The sequence below is a fragment of the Phallusia mammillata genome, chromosome 2, assembly GCF_965637545.1.
Source record: "Phallusia mammillata chromosome 2, kaPhaMamm4.hap1.1, whole genome shotgun sequence".
Classification (NCBI taxonomy): domain Eukaryota; kingdom Metazoa; phylum Chordata; class Ascidiacea; order Phlebobranchia; family Ascidiidae; genus Phallusia; species Phallusia mammillata.
This window is the reverse complement of record NC_137253.1, coordinates 7,279,422-7,298,745: the sequence shown is the minus strand read 5'-3', so window position 1 is coordinate 7,298,745 and position 19,324 is coordinate 7,279,422. Positions and strand designations below refer to the sequence as shown.

The following is a 19,324-nucleotide window of genomic DNA, read 5'->3' as shown; positions in this document are numbered from 1 at the left end:
TGTAGCTAAAGAAGCGTTTGATAAAATTATCACATTGATGTGGCTTTTCTCCAGCGTGAGTCCTTATGTGGCTTTCTAAATTAGCTTTCAAACAAAATGATTTTTTGCAGTAATCACAGCCAAATGTGTTTTCGCCAGTATGAGTCCTCACATGTATTTTCATCGTCCCATTTGTGATGAATTTTTTGTCACAATAACTACATTGCAAAGGTTTTTCACCAATATGAATTAATCCACGATCTCTTAAACATTTTTTATCCACACTTAGTAACATATTGCTCGAAATTATACAATCAACGAAATCACCATAACTTCAAAATCACCGACTTTTGAATATCATTGTATCTCATTGCAAATTTCAATCTTAACAACACCACGCAAAGTCAGATTTGAAAATCATATGAAAACACACAAAACTTTGCTACAGACGACAAACTGTTAACGGCAGTGTTTAATTGTAACACATAAATACTTCTTCGCAAATTACTGTAACACATAAATACTTCTTCGCAAACTACTGTAACACATAAATACTTCACAATTATTACTCTTTTTTAACATGGTTTCTTTTCTTGTGATATTTCACTTCCTCTTTACGCTTGAATGTTTTTTCACAAATATCACACTTGTACGGCATCTTGTCGTTGTGAACTACCATGTGTATTTTGAGATTTCCTTTCCTCTGAAATCGTTTGTCACAACTATTACATGCAAACGGTTTTTCTCCTGTATGAATCAGTTTGTGTTGATTTAACTGGTGGCCAAATTGAAATCGCTTTTCACAAACATCACACCGAAAAAGCTTTTCTCCTGTGTGGATCCATTTATGTTCATTTAACTTAGCATGAGTATGGAATTGCTTTTCACAAACATCACATCGATAAGGTTTTTCTTCTGTGTGAATCAGTTTGTGTTGATTAAATCTGCCAAGAATATGAAATCGCTTTTCACAAACATCACATCGATGAAGCTTTTCTTCTGTGTGGATCCGTTTATGTTCATTTAACTTGCCAAGAGTATGAAATTGCTTTTCACAAATATCACATCGATAAGATTTTTCTCCAGTGTGCTTCATAATGTGAGTTTTTAATCTACATTTGAAACGAAATGTCTTTTCACAGTAATCACACCTAAATGACTTTTCACCCCTATTAATTCTAAGATGTGTTTCCATCTTCTACCAAAACCAAAAGATCTTAAAACTGTACAAAAACATGTATACTTCCAAGTATTTCTGAGAACACAAGATATCAATTCAAGTTTGCCTAAAAATTCACAATATTTAAGCTCTATTGCACGTGCCTTATAGCGTTTCTCAACACTTGTTTCTGGCGTTTAGACCTGAAAACATTCCCATACTAGTGATAACAGGTGCAAACTTGCTTCTACTCCCGCCCTATGCTATCTTCATAAAAAGTAGAACACCGAATAGGGTCGTTTCCTTACCCGGTTTATTAATACGAGTCTCGTTTTGCACAGTCGACATCAAAAAGGCTTAATCACTGTTACTGCCTAATGGCTTCCATAAGCAAACCACTAACCGGTATCACTTCAGTCTGGTATTACCGTAGCACTCTGAGGAGACCACCGATTCAAAATGCTTCAGCGTGTAACCTTTTGCTTTCACTACATTTCTTTTATTTTAGCATCAGATTCGATTGTTTATCATTTCACACACCACCAGCCTTTTCCTGTTCCTTTTACTAATGTGTCTGTTCAGTTTTAACCGTCAACGCGACAATTAAGCTCTTCAATGGTTCACCGCAGTCGTACGACACATCGTTGGCACTAGAAAATCAAAATGCAGTAGAAACCTTCCACGCTTCCTTTGTTGGCGTTCTCATCCGCTGAGAAGGCACAATAAATTTAACTGTTCCCTGAACTCAAACGCTGCATGTCATTGTTTGCCACAATGCGTTGTCCAACTTGATGTCACTGCATGATACTGTCCTCACAATGGACAGCTTCGCTTACCTTTTTATACTTGACCAATTGGATTCCTCTGAATATCGTATTCCCAAGAAGGGCTGCCACTCTCGATATTTTATAGCTAGATCTAGATTGTTTTGGTTAAGCCTAGATGTAAAATTTGGGATCTAGATGATGACTATAAAAAATAACATAGAGCGATTTATATTAAAAACCTTCATACGTGTTGTTGTTTGGCTAATATATTACATCAAATCGGACTATTTTTTGTTTACAGTAGATATAGACTATTTTTGGATGTCTTATTTTTCAATCTAGATGATTCTTAATATTTGAGGCCAAACTATATTGTTTCGTTCAAACGAAAGTGGCAGCCCTGTTCCCAAACTAGACTTACGGAACGATTTTTTGTTGAATACATTGGTTTATCTAAATGGAGCATAATACGAAACTTTATAGTCGAGTGTAGAGGCCATCATATTAGTGCACATTGTTTACATTTATGCCTGCATTATCGTGTGCGAAAACATTTTATAGATCGGCAGGAAGTGTGTTTGAATTTTAACTCGTCACAATAAGTTTTCAAAGATATAACTTCCGTTAATATTAAGTCATTTCCAAACCCTCCTGGGCCGAGCTCCAAGAAACCCATTGAATTGAATCGTAACAAACCTGACCATTACCTTGATCCGGCAATCTGCAATTCTCCGTCGAGTGAGAAACATGAAATTTTTACATGAAATGTTTTGCAGCTACTAGGAAAGCTTTTCGAAATTGTGTTGAGCACGCTTACTTGCGCAAATGACAGGTATGAAAAATGACTAAATTTGCATGTTACGTTTGTAACTTGTTAGAGAACATATTCAAAAATATAGTGAAACTTTTCTATCGAAATAATTTCTATTTTGACATCAGCAAAGCGTAAAGTTTTCGATGAGGCGTAACCAAATTCGAATTTTGACAGATTCTGAGCACCTTAAATATTGTTGTATTGTTAGTATGAGTTTTAGTAATATTGTTTACAATAAGTATCAACTTCAATCTATTTTAGGTGCTAAAATGATGTTAAATCAACTTGTTCAAATTACCAATACGAAGCAAGTGTCTAATTATAAATTGGATTGTGATGGTGGTAGTTATTTAAATATAGAATGCTAGAACTGTACATAATCTACATTTTTTGGCCCTAAACATAATGAAAACAAATTGTGTCTGTTTTTGTTTCTAAGTAACAGTGTTTGTTTTGTTGTATACTGTTGTGTTAAGAGTTACCTGAATTACAATTTGAATTTAAAAAATCCTACAGCATTTTTTTTATTTCTGAACTACTTAACTGAACTATTAATATAGCATTGTAAAATTGCGCTTTATGTTTGTTGAGTAGTTTGTTCAAATTTAGTAGTTTGTTCAAAATTTTATTTTTTGACCTTGCATGATTCTACATGAATTCAGGTTATACAAGTATGTAAAACCAAATGTTGGTAAGTATATTCTCTCATAACTTATAAGGACACCGACTTGGGCACTATAACAAATTTCGGTGAAAAAATATCTTTAATGTAAATGTTTATTGTCATGGAGACTAATGATGATGTGCCAATATCTTATGCAAAGTGTCCTAGAAAAGAGACCTCTGACTAGCTAACTGCACTACTGGTGTAGATATTTCATAAGAAGTAATTAAACTTTGGTCGCTAACTTCAAATGGTTTTATTTGTACTACACTATGTGTGTATTGATTTTTATGTATGTACTATGTATGATATAACACATTGTCAATTTAGAATAATTGACATCTTTGAATTTTGGTGTGTAAGTTGTTTTGGTTATATTTAACTTTTTTCCACAAGTACAGAAATGTCATAGTTTGGGCAATGTTTTTTTAAGACTGAATCCTTTTTGATCAATGTGGAAAACACTTCAGTACAATTAATTATCTTCGAGATTATAATCAATATGAATGGCTGAATTTTTGGGGTCAAATACTGTCCAATTGAAGGTACTTTCCAATCATGGGTCAATTTTTTTTAATAATCATTCGGCCTTTTCTACCGCTTTGTATTGGTTGCCTTTTCCACTAAGTTTGATCCATAAGTGAATTCACTTCATTTTTCAGTCGGAAATAGAAAGCATTTTTTATTTTACAGTTCATCTGGTGGTAGCATGTGGGTAAACTTGGAATTGTTTTTTAAGCTATCTCTGCATTTGATAATGATCATGTTATGGAAATGATTGTAAACTGCCTAAGATTTGTTTCTGCTCTATTGTGCATGTGACAGAAAAGAAACAAAGGTAAATGAGCATTATTCATTTTAATTAAAAAAGCATGTCAAAGCTAGCTGTGCATTATAGTAAATAAGGAAACAAATGTTAATAATATCCATCGGACGGGCAAGACCACAGGTTTTAGATTAGTGGTTCTGAAGGACAGGCAATTAGATGTGGACAATATTAGGCAGGATGGCCTAGTTGAAGTTGCACACAGAATGATTGACTTTGTCATAACTTTGCATTTCAAAAACTCAGTCTATGCGACTTTCACATAGAGGTCATCCATCAGGTTAATCGCACATTGCGTTCAAAATTGATGCAAATAGCCAGTTTGTGAGATATACTGGTATGTGATTAACCAGACTATTTTCTTAACAAACCATTGGCAAGGGTTTGGAATTTGTAATTGTGATGCCATTAGAGGGATTATGCGATTAACAGGATTCATCTGTACTGCATAGTTTTAGGAAACATACAGCTTACACAGTTAAATTTGGAATATTGTTGGGCAACGAAGTTTTATTGCTGAAAGTAACTTTCAAGTTTATTTTCCTTTGTGTAAATTGGTCATGTTTTGCTTTTTTGCCTAAATGTTTTTACTATCGCTTGGTAAATGTAATGAACAAATATATTGTGTCAAATGTGTTTTTGCACTACTAGTGGTGTTTTTTAAAATGTTGGTGGTTTTGTCCTTTTGTTGATACTTTTGGGGTATTTTATAGTGGTTGCACAAAAACATTCTCCCTATGTAGACCACGGAAAATTATGAATTATGAATTACTTTGTTGATTTGACTTAGATTTGGAGATTTGCAGTTTAAATATGTGCTTACTAGTCACATGTGAGCATATTGTCAAACTCTTTAAAAGCGTTCAGAAACATATTACTGTTGTATGATTCGTTGCGACTAAGAGCATTCGCAAAACAGCGCTAACTTTATGTGAAGCTAATTATGGGTCCCCTTCTCTTTTTTTCCGCCGAAGTTTGGCCATGCACTTTTGGCATAAAATCTTTGATGGATTGGGATGAAACTTTCACAGATGGTAGATAATAGTTATGTAGATATGCCATCTGCTTCATTTGTCTTGATAACCCCTGTATTTACCCTGCTTGCCCCCAAAGTGTAAAACAATTTTGTATATTGCTGCGCACCACAAATGAAAGGTTTCTGTGGTGGATTAGTGTAATGAAACCAACTGAACATATGTTACTTATGTTTGTGCTTGCGTATCAACTTCCATTGCTGAGTGGTGCATATGACAGAGGTTTTTTTTAGAGCTGTATGACTTTAGAAGAATTAGCAGTTGCTATTCAAGCACTACAAGTGGTCAAAATTTTAAATATAGTCCAATTGGCCTGAAATTTTACGGGAATGTAGTTTGGATCATTTTGTTGTGGTACTTTAGTTTGGGTGTGGAAACCCATCAGTTACTCCACTAGCCCCCTAAAATGGGTGATTTTCTTAACAATGTCAATATTACATGGAATTTAAACAGTTTGGAGAATAAGTCTTTTTCAGGTGTTCATTGTACCCTGTAAGCCCCGCATTTACCCCATTAGCCTCTAAAATGGGTGTAATTTGTAAACATTGCTCAATCAAATTAAATAAAATTTTGACAGTTGTTGTAATATGTCATTTTTAGGTGTCGCTTGTTAAGTTTTGTCCTGCAGTCAGATTAGTTAAGCCATTAGCCTCCTAACATGGGTGAATGTTTATACCAGGGGTGTCAAACTCAAACAACTTTGAGGGCCAAAAACAAAGTTTTAAGTAAGTCGAGGGCCACACTATGGAGACATTACTTACAGTGTAACATGACAACAAAAAACATTGCACGATTAAAAGGTAAAATGTTCATCAATACCGTTGACTACAAAAGTATTGTAATAAAACATTAACAGATATACGGTGTAGTAGAGTGAAAGAACCAACTGTGGTTTATTGCTTTGTGTGCAAACAAAGGCATACAATGAGGTAACAATCACAATTGCTGATTCTGAAGATGGGTAATTTTAATCTTTTTTAAAAACGTTGCATAAACTTATACCACTTATAGAGAATAATTGTATCATGTGAACTCACTGGTATGGTATGGCGTTCCGCATGAGTAAAACACATAACTTCTGAAAATTACTTTGAGGCCACATGTTTGATACCCCTGGTTTATACAGTGCCTGAGTTAGATGACGTTGAGCAGTTTGCAGCATATGTCATTTTGAGTTGTTGATTGTTATGTGTTGCCATATAGCCTCACCATTTGCCCAACTAGCCCCTAAACCAGTGGTTCTCAACGTTTCGTGGATGGTGGCCCCCTAAAAGTAACTTTTTGGCCTTGTGGCCCCCTTTAAGTAACCCTGTAAGTCCTGTGGTCCCTTAAAAAGTGACATGGCAACCCATGTTGGAATGCGCTACTAATTTCGGCTTTAAACAGGTCGAATAAAGTAAACAAGAATCTGTAATCATGAAAAATCTCACTATAAGCAAATATTGTGTGAAATAGTCGATTAAAGTAGGAATAAAGTTATTTGCAACACACACTTAATTATGCGCACTAAAAAAAAAATAGCTTTTTGTGGGTGTTTCTGGTGAATGTACACCCGTGGCCCCCCAGAACACAGCTTGTGCCCCCCACCCCCCCTGAGGGACCATGGGCCCTGGTTTAGTTTAAACTCATACCACCAAAACTTATCATGGTTATCTCATAAACTGTGTTATTTTCAACTTTGCTTGTGTGGGGGACCCATGAGTTTCGGCTTGCAGAATCAAACAAAGGTGATAAAAGCGTTGGCTTGTATGGGGCCTATAATGATATAACTATACAAAACATGCATATTTTATGAAATAGGTCATAGTGTTTGTTCAATGGCAATATGTGCTAAGCCACCCTTCTAGTTAGAGTAGTTAGACAATTAACTTGGTGAATATATGAATATGTTTATATTATTATGAATACTTTTCAAAAGTTTGACAATTACTTATGCCTCCATGCGTGATAATGACCCCTGACCAAACTATTAAATTACAAATACAATATTTAAAAAAATTGATGTTCTTAAACAAACACTTTGTACATAATTTTATTAAACAATACGGCAATTTGAAAATGTGTGCGTTAAAGCGATTCTAATTCAACGCTCCCAAGAAAACTACATCAAAACACCAGAAAAATGGGTACATGGAGGACGAAGAAAGAATTAAAACAAACAATAACAAACTGTCGCAATCTAACATCTAGACTAGAGGAAATTGATTGGGTGTACAAGTTTTTTTTTTGCCAAATAATCAACAACAATTATCACGAAGAAAGGCTACGAGGTAAGTATTTTGTTTCGGAGATACGTTTCAGTACCAGTATGGGTATCGTCAAAATGCTAAAAGGGGCACTAAGTCCCAAAAGACTTGCCTGTTATCAATTCAGAGTCAGCATATATAAACATTAATGCAAAAACAAACTGATGCTAATGTTGAAATCCTTTTTTTCTGCATAATGCTTCTTGATTTTGTTTAGTTTTGAATGTTTATGTTTTAAAAACATCTTAGCCTAATGTATGTATATTATTAGTGATTACGTTGCTTGTGCTGTTTTACATCATTTTTCCGCCTAAATGGTTTTTCACAAACATCACACTTGAACGGCATCTCGTCCTTGTGAACGACGTAATGCTTGCCAAGGTTTGATTTGGAGTTGAATCGTTTGTAGCAAATGTCACATGCGAAAGGTTTTTCACCTGTGTGAATCAGTTTATGTTGCTTTAAAGATCCAAGTAAACTAAACTGTTTTTCACATATATCACATCGATAAGGTTTCTCTCCATTATGGATCCTTACGTGAATTTTCTGATTACCTTTAGATCGAAAGGATTTATCACAGTAATCACAGTTGTAAGGTTTTTCACCTGTATGAGTCATCATGTGCTGTGTGAGCCCTCCAGATTGAGTAAACGATTTCTCACAAATTTTGCATTTAAATCTTCTATCTCCAGTGTGAATCCGCAAATGTTTCCCTCTGCTTGCAGTTGAATGAAATCTTTTGTCACAATAATTACACTGAAAAGGTTTCTCACCAGTATGTGTCAACTCGTGTGTTTTTAAATTTATTTGTGCCCCGAAACGTTTGTCACACACTTTGCATGTAAAGCGTTTGATGCCAGCATGAATCAATAAGTGTCTTTGTAGAGGGGCTTTCTGTTTGAACCCCTTGTCACAAATGTCACATTTAAACAACGTGTCGTCACTGTGTACCAACAAATGTTTGTTGCGACTTCCTCGTTGACTAAATCTTTTTTCGCAGACATCACATTTATACGGTTTTTCATGTGAGTGGACCAACATGTGTTTTTTCATGTCGCCCTTTCTTCTGAATCTATCGTCGCATATTTCGCACTGAAAAGGTCTTTCCCCTGAATGTATCACCAGGTGCGATTTGCGACCACTTTCTTGAGCAAACGATTTTTCACAAATATTACATTTGAAACGTGTCTCTTCATTATTAGCTATCATTTGCATACAGGTAGGTGCAGACATTTTTTATTGTATATTCGTAGAGCGATTATTGTGATCTGAAACCAAAAATTTTGACCTAAAAATTAAAAAAAATTGACATTAAAAAACTTTTTTTCGACACAATTTGACGCATGAAGAACTCAAGTAGTTAAATTACGCATTATTGTACAAAAAGTTAAAATATGTCTGTAGGCTAATCTAACTAAAGCTTACGTATAGCCGATGCAAAAGTCTAACATAAGGGCAAAAATCTGAACACAGACCTAGTCTATTCTGAAAATAGAAATGAGCTAATTACAAATCACTGCAACAAAGACTGTTCATTTGTCTAAACCAGTGCTCCGCAACCGGTGTGCCGCAATACGTTGCTGGGTGTGCCGCCGCAAAAGCGTACCTTTTTGTTTTTAATTTGTTTTTGTTTTTTTGTATTTTATCATTATAGCAAATGATACAGTACACAACACCAAACCAAAGCTACACTACTCACACACATTCATGTTTTATTACGTTATAAAATACTTTGTATTGGCTTAATGCAGGGGTTTCAAAACACGCGGCCTGGTGTGGCCCTAAGAGGGTTTTATAACTAACTTTTAAATTTTAGGTGTTTACCTCAGGTGGAATACCCTGTCAGACCACCGATTTTAAGTAACAATTATTCTTTATTAGTGATGGCTAGAAATAAATGCGACGTTTTAATCCTGTGATGGAAATTTTCCCTCCAGTGGAAAATCTGCAATTCCAATTGTTGCGTCATATTTTTCAATTGTTTCGTCATTGTATGCCATTGGTTTCGCACATGGTAGTTTAATTTACGTTTTTTTAGTTTGCTAAACTGTACATATGTTTCTTGTTTATTGCATCGCAAATGTTTTATGCACATAAAATGACGTAAACGCACAACATTTTTAAGCACATGATATTTTTATTCATATTACTTTTTTAAAAAAGTTACAATAGTACGCTCTTTACTAACGTAAAAAATGTTTTTGGCCCTCAAAACGTCTAAGACCCCTGGCTTAATGCTTTTTTAGTCTTTCAAAAAATTTCAAAACGCATCTTTGGTTCGGGTGTGCCGCCCAACATTTAAAGCTTGTATGGTGTGACGTGCGTGAAAAAAGGTTGCGGAGCACTGGTCTAAACCACGCTAGGTGGTTTCATGGCACGCCAACCGATTTGCGTGTTTGTGCTAAAGTAACAACTTATCCTGTTACACTGCTTGTTTGTAGTTTTTCTCATACCATTATCATAAAATTCAGCCTTAGATGCACAAATACTCTGCTTTCTTTTTATTATTGATATCTGCTGGCACGAACCACTATTACTTAGAAAAACGTTGGCACGCGAGGTCATTACTATATGGAAACAACAAGTAAATTGTCACGCGTCGCCTAGAAGGTTACTGACCCTGGTCTAAACTAAAGATACATGAAGTATCTAAAGCAAAACCGAAGCAAGAGCTGCACTTAACCTACAGCTGCCGTAAAATGGACCTAGCAAAAATTTGTTTTTAACGCGCCGACTTAACTAGGCTATTTAAGATCTACGACAGAAGTAAAACACATCGGGAGCAGAAAAAATCTTCCATGCTTCTTTGGTTGCCATTCGCAGCAGCTAAAAACGCAGAAGAGATTCGAACTGTGCCTTGAACTCAAACGCAGCATGTCATCATCTGCCACAATGCGTTGCCGTTATCCGACTTGATTGTTTGACTACGATTTCACTGCATGATCCTGTCCGCGCAAAGGACAGTTTCGAACAATACGCCTTTATCCTTCAGTTGGATTCCACCAACCGCCCTATTCCCAAGCAAGAGTTTGCAGACCTCAACAAGTGGCGAGGTTTTTTCTACAGACGTCTGCTTAGAAGGTGTTTGATGGCAGGTGTGTGGCGCCAAACAAGCGGTTTCAGCATGAAAGTAAACCTTGTTTTTGCCGTTCTGGTCGGCTGCTGGGTCGATTAATACTTTTAACTAGGCAACTTTGTGACACTTTCTTGCGCAGATTACAGATATAAAAATTGTATGAAGTTGCAGGTTGCATTTGTAATTTAATAGACAACATATTGGCCAGACAAAAAATAAAGAAACTTTTCTATCAAATTAATTGTAGTTGGGGTCAGCAAAGCCTAGTCTTACGCTAAGATGACATTAAATCAATTTGGTCAAGTTACCGATTCAAAGCAATTGTCGAATTGCAATTTGCCTGTGATTATTGCAATAATTTAAATATAGTGTACTGTACATATTGAACTAAAATTTTGCCCAAAACTTACTGAAAATATTATTTTTGGGGGATTGTCAGTGGTGGAATTCTATAGAACTGGTTCTATAGAACGTCTTACGAAATTTTATGAGATTAGCGAACCAGTTAGCATTACTGGTTACTGTAAATGGACTTTTTGTAACAGAACCAGTTGAAAAATATGACTTTTGTGATAGAACCGGCTGACAAAAAATGAATTCCACCACTGAGTATTGTTTCTAAGTAACAGTGTTTTTTTATTGTGTACCGTTGTGTTATGAGTTACATGAGTTGGAATCTGATCATAAAAATCATACAGCATTCTGAACTGGTTAAATTGGCCTATGATATGGCATTGTGAATTGCACTTCTTGATTGTATAGTTTGTTCTAATTTAGACATTTTTTTGCAGTAGCATGCTGTCACGATATATTGTTTTGCATGATTCTTTATTAATTAGCAGTGGCGGCTCGTGCCTAAAATTTCTGAGGGTGCTGCTCCAATTTTTAGCCTTTATTGGACAAATATGAGTTGACAATATATAGAAAAGCCACATTTCTAGTTTTCTAGTCATTGTTTTGTGTAGAAAAACAAGTAATACAAATCTTAATTAGCAACAACATTGTGACGTAATGGCTGTTACGCAATAATGTACACGGGTGTAAACAGCAGACGGCATCATAGGGGAATTTTGTTTACTTGCACAGCAACGGGCCAAACTCAATAACATGCAGAAATAATGTGGAACAAAAAACACACGTGACACAGACTCGAAACAAAGCGGTTGTACATACGGTAAAACACAACAACAGTATATAAAAAAAAAATATTAATAAATGAGTCGAAAAAGGTCGAAGTATTTCAATTGGACAACATGTAAGTAAAACTGGTTATAACAATGACTACTAACTAACACACTTGCTATTCAGTCATTAATATGGTCATGTATAATTTAAGTACCTTATAGCCACAGTCAGCATTTTCAACATATTCCATTACACGTCACAGATTATAATTGCCACACAAAAAATAGCCATACAGCTTTTTATTTGCATCATAACTGACAAATTCAACAATCACATTACATTTGTGTCAGAACTTGTTTATTCAACATCTTTTCCTTATTTTTGTGTACAACTATTAGTTGTCTGTAAGTTTCTTAACTGCTAAACTTGCTGCTTTATTTGGTGGCAAATAGCTTATAATTCCTTTTTTGAAGTACAAAACTAGCTTTGAAAATTACAACACTCTCACTTAAATTTAAAACATCATATTAAACCTTGTGCTTCTGTTTTACAACCAAAATGAATCATAAAGCTATACTTTAAGCAAAATAATTGATAGCTTCTTCCTTGATTTCCAAATGACAACCAAGAAACTGTTTTTTTTTCTATTTAGTGCTATCACTGCAAGTGCAAGTCTTTTTGGAAATAATGGTGTTCCTTAGAAAAGTTTGCATCTATTTCAGTGTTGACATCCTTTTCAAGAACCGTTTTGCTTTTGAGAGACTCATAGAAATTGCTGGCTAACTGGCTTTTCCTTTAAAAGTTTCAGTAACTTTTCTAACAACAGGTGGTTTCTACTATCTCCCCTGTAGAATGTTCATTCTTAAGAAACATTTCCTGTGAAGCAATTTAGCAGCTAGTGTTTAAAGAAACATAACATGTCCATTATATCAATACACAAGATTGCACTTGGTTGCGAATACTGTCCACATGGTGTGTTAAGAAACCAAAACTTGTCATCACTAAGGTATTTCAAAATTCCTGTTGCTTGTGTTGTCATCAGTAAGGTATTTCAAAATTCCTGTTGCTTGTGCAATTGTTCGTTCTGCATTTAATATTGCCTGAATTTCAGTGAGGCATTTAACTTCACAGTGTGAGTAATTCTTGTGGTTGCTTATTCCTGCATGACATATTTGGAATAGAAGAAGTTTATTCCAGTGTTCTTAACTTTTTATTCAGGTTTTTATTATAAAGGTTAATCGTGACTTTTCAAAGTGTTAAATGACCTTTTTCTTTTTCAAGGTGGTAGATACACTTTCTAATTCAATGATAACTGCAAAAACTGAAGCCCACTTACAGTCATCTTAAAAATTCACGACTAACCTTCAAACAAATAAATTAAAACATGGCAAAAAACTGTTTAACTGTACTCACTGTCGAACTTAGAATATAGCAAACGGGTTTGGTTTTGGAGCACAATATAGACCCGGAACAGACAACACAACTACAGAGGCCGGTTCACACGCTGCGTGATTGGTGGAGCTGCGCGAGCCGCAGCACCCAGTCGCCTATTTCGCCCGGCATGTAGCTTTTCCAAGTGCGCATGCGCACAAGTGCAAAACGTCACGATTCGTCATGAAACTGGAGCTGCAGTTCCACCATAGATAACATATTAATGACATAATTTTTAAAAAAATGAAAAAATGCCGATCAAGGCGGAAATTATACTTATAAAAATTATAGTTAGGAATAAAAAATAAGTATCATAAAAGTTATCTGTATTGTTGTGGTAGGAATATTAGGTGAAAATATCTAGGGGGTGCTGCAGCTCCGCAGCACCCTAGCACGAGCCGCCCCTGTTAATTAGACTTACACAAGTCTGCAAAACTAAATGTTGGTGGGTATAATTAGTCACAACTTGTGAGGACATTGACTTGGACATGATAACAAGTTTGGGTGAAAAATCATCACTGATGATAATGTTTAATCTTATGGAGACTAGTGATGATATAATATGCGCTGAGTCTATCACAGGGTACACTGACTGGCCAAACTGCACTACTGGTACGAATATTTCAAAAAAATAATTATGCTTTTTAGTCTAAGAACTTCAGTGCTAAGTACCAGGTCACTAACACCACATTGTTTTATTTGTACTCCATGTGTGTATTGATGTATTTATATATGTATGATGTAACATATTATCAATTTTAAATAATTTACATCATTGATTTATGGAGGTTTCAGTTTAAACTTGATTTGGCTATATTTTATTGTTCTCTACTAATATAAACAAATTTTCATAGTTTTGACAATATTTGTCTAGGCTGAATCCTTCTTGATCATGGTGGAAAACACTTCTGCACAATTTACCATTACCTTAAAGATTATAATAAATATGAATGGCTGATTTTTGCTTGGGCCAAACACTGTCCAATTAAATGTACTTATGACTCAGTTTTGTTGTTTAAGCAAAGTAGTTACAGAATAGGCCTACTTAAAAAAGAAGCCTTAATTTAAGATACTTCTGTTGGATTGATTTGGCAACTTTGCATTAAACTTTAAAGTCAAAACCAGTGTCTAGCCATTACATTTCTCAGAAAGGAACCGAAATCGGTTGGAAACACACAGCAACTTTTCGTCAAGATTATGTAAAACCATGAAAACAACAAACAGTCATACACAAACAGATTCCTAATACTAATTGTAAAGCAGAGCTTCAGAGTCAAACTTGGCGAAACATTTTTGAAATCATTTGGCCTTTTCCACCATTTTTGTATTGGTTGCCTTTTCCACTAAAGCTGGATACATAAGCGATTTCACTTTATTTTTTTTAGTCAGAATTGGACAACATTCTTTACTTTGCAGTTCATCTGGTGGTAGCATTGGAAAACATGGAATTGTTTATTAAGCTATTGCTGCATTGTTTGCAATGACATCTGAGAATGGTCTTGTTATGGAAATCAGTGTAAACTACCTAAGATTTGTTTCACCTCAATTCTTTATGTAACAGAACAGAAACAAAGGTAAATGAGCATTTGTCATTTAATTTAAAAAAAGCATGACAAAGCTGTGCTGTATTATAAATACGGAAACAAATGTTAATATCCTTTAGACCAGTGGTTCCCAACCGCCGGTCCGCGTAAATATTTTGCCGGTCCGCGAATTATCTCACTTTATGACCAGCTACTTTTTAAAATAGAATGATAAGTAGACCTATTGCAAAGTTGTTGGTACCTGCAAAACTTATTTTACGCCTGGCTGTAAAACTGGGGTAGCTCTCCAAGGTTGATACCCGCAAATTGTTTAATAAAGCTTTGTGACGTTTATGATTGTTTTGTCATAAACTGTGTCTAGCATTCAACATTTTTTTGTAAAACGAAGTTATTTTTCGTTTTTGAGATATCATTGATTTTGTATGTAAATGGATTGGCGTTTTGTTGTTTGAGTTGACTTGATTTACGCCCTAAATACATAGGCTATGACTAAATCTTACATTATGTTGCGCAGCGACAACTTTGGTGAACAAAAAGCTTACAAATATCTGTTGCATTCACTACGATCTTTCGTTGCCGGTCCGTGGATTTTTTTTTTACATTTTTACCGGTCCCACAGTGTAGAAAGGTTGGGAACCACTGCTTTAGACGGGCAATACCACAGGTACTAGATCCCCGGTTGATAATTTCACTGTACTAGATTCAGTGAAAACAACATTCTATAGATAAAACACAATGGGTATGACTACATGCCGCAAACATGATCAGGCCCAGTTTTGTTGTGCCGCGGAGGAAAAATTCAGTTCTTTAATGTATCGCATGGTTACAAAGTGTTAGAACCAATGATATAAGCGTTGTCAAACTATTTGACAGCGTTTAGAAGCACATTACTTTTCTATGCATCGTTTTGAACGATGAGCGTTCGCAAAACAACGATTGACCTATCAAAAGCTTATTATTAATGATAAAGTAAGAGAAATATACTTGTTTCCATGCGTGATAATGACTCGTGACCAAATGAATCAACTACAAATGCAATATTTAAACAACGTGATATTCTGAAGCAAACACTTTGTGCAATATTTATTTAAGAAGATGGCACTTTGAAAATATGTGCAATAAAGCGATTCGAATGCATCATTCTCAAGATAACGGTATCAAGACACCAGAAAAAAGGTTACATGGGGGCCGAATAAGAATTTGAAAACAATAACAAACATAGCGTTTACGCAATCTACAAGTTTTATTGGGCAAACAATTAATCAACAACAATTATCACGAAGAAAGGCTACGAGATAAATATTTGTTTCGGAGATACGTTTTAGCATCAGTATGGCTAACGTCGAAATGCTAAAAGGGGCTCTCAAGATTTCAAGATTCAGAGACTGCATATATAAACATAATACCAATACAAACTCACTTATAAGTTAAAATCCTGGGCTTTTCAGCTCATTTCTTTTTAGTTTTGTTCGGTGTCAAATGTTTATGTTTAAAAAACAAAAAGGGTTTTTCACAAACATCACACTTGAATGGCATCTCGTCGCTGTGAACAACGTAATGCCTGACAAGATTTGAATGAGAATTGAATCGTTTGTCGCAAAAATCACATACGTATGGTTTTTCTCCTGTGTGAATCAGTTTATGTCGCTTTAAAGAACCAAGAAAACTAAATCGTTTTTTTTTTACAAATTTCACATCGATAAGGTTTCTCTCCAGTGTGGGTTCTTGTGTGGGTTTTTAAATCTACTCTGCAACGAAATGATTTTTCACAGTAATCACATTTAAATGATTTTTCACCTGTGTGAGTCATCATGTGCTTTGTGAGCGTTCCAGATTGAGTAAATAATTTCTCACAAATATCGCATTTTAAATCTTCTTTCTCCAGTTTGAATCCGCAAATGTTTTTCTCTGCTTGCAGTTGAATTAAATCTTTTGTTACAATAATTACTTTCGTTTCTCACTAGTATGTGTCAACTCGTGCCTTTTTAAATGGTGTTTTCTCCCGAAACGCCTGTCACACACTTTGCAAGTGAAGCGTTTAATGCCAGCGTGAATCAAAAACTGTCTTTGTTGGCTTCGTTTTTCTTTGAACGCCTTATCGCAAATATCGCATTTGAATAGTGTGTCGTCATTATGTACCAACAAATGCCTTTTGCGGCTTGCTCGTTGATTAAATCTTTTTACACAGACATCACATTTATATGGTTTTTCATGTGAGTGAACCAACATGTGTACTTTCATGGTGTATTTGCTTCTGAATCTATCTTCGCATATTTCGCACTGAAAAGGTCTTTCTCCGGAATGTATCACCATGTGCGATTTGCGACTACTTTCTTTAGCAAATGATTTTTCACAAATGTCACATTTGAAACGTTTCTCTTCATTATCAGCTGGAGTTTCTTTCCTCGTCTCACTATCTGTACAGCCGTGATCATAATTCTCGAAACAGTCGACTTTCGTATGTTTGTCAATTTTATCTTCAAGAGAGTTACTTTGTCCAAACGTTTGTTTTCCAAACTTGCAGGTTTCAACTTGTCTTGGTACTTTAAAAAAACTTTCCGACGTTTCTTGGTACATCATGTATTTGCTAATGTTACACCACAAGAAACTTTCTGCTGCAGATATACTCTTTTTTCAGAAACAATTTGTTTGGTTTCTATAGTATTGTATACAGTTACACTGTTAAAAAAATGCAATGTTAACTATTCTTTTATTTCTTTTTAAACTTACACTTTATTCTAACAGGTCAACAATCTGATTGTTGTCGATAAATTTTATCAGATAATTTTAACTTCAAGTTAAAAAATCTCGCTTTTTACATACAAAAAAGAAACTACAACCAAAATAAGATACGACCGTCGAATCGTGCAGATTAGTTTGGGTTCACCTGTTTTGTTTCGTTCTGCCACAATTCTAAATTAGAATGACTGTCAAGTTTCCATTGTATAAAAGCCAAAGGCTCAGTGTAACTAACACGGTAATTACTGACCTGAAGAACCAAAGACGGCATTGTGTTGTTAGAAAAGGCAATGCCTAATTGTGATGGGGTAAAAATTGGAGGAGTTTTTTGTTTTTCTGAACAACGATTTTTGATACAAAAAGCAAACTTAGTGGTTTGAAAGAAAAGAAAACTGGCCAAACGTATCAGTGCTAAAACGCTAATAATACTCTAGCTTTGAGGTGCCCAAACTTTTTTAAAAATTTTGCCTGGTGGACCCTTTGCAATCTCGCTCACTAAAGACTAGTATAAAGCAAGCATTACTCCCGAGAATGTATTATCATCTAATTACAATCATTGTTGTACATTGCAGACCCTTTTGAAACTGCTTTAAAGCTTTGAAGACTAATTCTCATTGCGGACCCTCTGAAACTGCTATACGGACCCCAATTGGTCCGTGGACCCCAGTTTGCTCTGGCTATGAGGTGCAAAAAAGGTACCGATAGCCAATTCGCATTAAAACCTTGTCACTTTTATTGTTTGTATTGTTCCAACATTACAAAACTGTTTTTCATGTAAGTTTATTTTGCAAATACTGCAGCAGCTGCGATATTGATGTCAGAGTTTGACATGATTGAGTATAAATTAAGGCTTCCTGTCAAACCTGGTAACAATTTTATTGCGACAACCTCACTCTCTGATGTGAATCCCTGCTACATAACGCTTATAGTAACGGTTTAGCTGCGGTGCGTTTACCATCTTTCCACCAGTTATGACCCCAACTTTGTGGCATTTCATAACGTCTCAACATTGCACAGCTATTTACGGCCTGGTGAATATTTTAGCTCAGTGATTCTTAACCTTTTTGTCACGACCGAACCCCTACGATATTCTTCAGCCTTTGGTCGAACCCCAAAGTTACATCCTAGGTTTTTAACCCTTGTTTGGTGGGCCATAATTAGTTTTTGTTCAAACGTAGTGGCAACAGTTACTGTTTGTCATTTTGTTAAATTCTAGTACAAGCAACTTGTTTCATGATTACTTTAATTCCAGCAATTTTGGCATCTGATAACAAACAGGAAAAGGATGAAGTAATAAGTTTTTGCTGCCAACAAAATTCCGTTGTGTTTCTGATTACGAACAACGCGAACGATGCTCTTTGTTACGTCAAAAAAAGATAATAAAACCGTAGTACAGGGGGGCATATTCATATTGCTAGGACGGCCGCATTGCAGATTCTTATTTTACCCACGGCTGCCATTTACCTGCTTATTTTTGTTTTATAATACTTGGTTTATATCATGTATTTACCATTTAATCGCGCCCAAAAAGCCCAGAATAATTTCTAGCTCGGTGCACAGATTGAGCTGCACAGCGAGGAGATCAGTCTTAAGTGTTTATGATGTCATAATCTATATTGTGATGCTTGTGGTACCTGTTTTGTTCGCAATGTTGACACACAATAGGCGTACAAAAAGTCTGACATATATGGTTATTAGGCTGGTAACACTCTTTTTAGTACCACAAAAACTGTTTAGAGCAGTTTAAAACACCCCTGCCTAAGTGTTACCTTCAATACAAATTGCCGTTTTTAGCGACTATAGACCCTAAAGCAGTGTTTCTTAACCTTTTTAGTGCTCGTACCCTTTAAGCGTTTATAAAATTTTCTCGTACCCCCTGTCTACAATGGCCGACGGAAGTAAACAAAATTGTAACAATAG

General features: G+C 35.4%; 1 protein-coding gene, 1 long non-coding RNA gene and 1 pseudogene across 3 annotated transcripts; 1 reads left to right on the top strand and 2 right to left on the bottom strand.

Moving 5' to 3' along the window:
- Positions 1-319: 319 nt before the first annotated feature.
- LOC145212898 (uncharacterized) lies at positions 320-8,807 on the bottom strand. The gene is made up of 2 exons (XM_080081143.1): positions 7,763-8,807; positions 320-1,177 (listed from the first exon to the last, which is right to left on the bottom strand). The coding sequence occupies exons 1-2, from the start codon at positions 8,720-8,722 to the stop codon at positions 545-547; spliced, it is 1,593 nt and encodes a 530-aa protein (XP_079937269.1). The 5' UTR covers positions 8,723-8,807; the 3' UTR covers positions 320-544.
- Positions 8,808-15,733: 6,926 nt separating this feature from the next.
- On the bottom strand, positions 15,734-17,362 carry LOC145215277 (uncharacterized; annotated as a pseudogene). The gene has a single exon (XR_013857247.1). The product of XR_013857247.1 is annotated as an uncharacterized LOC145215277 (transcript).
- Positions 17,363-17,440: 78 nt separating this feature from the next.
- On the top strand, positions 17,441-19,037 carry LOC145215311 (uncharacterized). The gene is made up of 2 exons (XR_013857260.1): positions 17,441-17,712; positions 17,977-19,037. It is a non-coding gene; the product is annotated as an uncharacterized LOC145215311 (long non-coding RNA).
- The last annotated feature ends 287 nt before the right edge of the window (positions 19,038-19,324 follow it).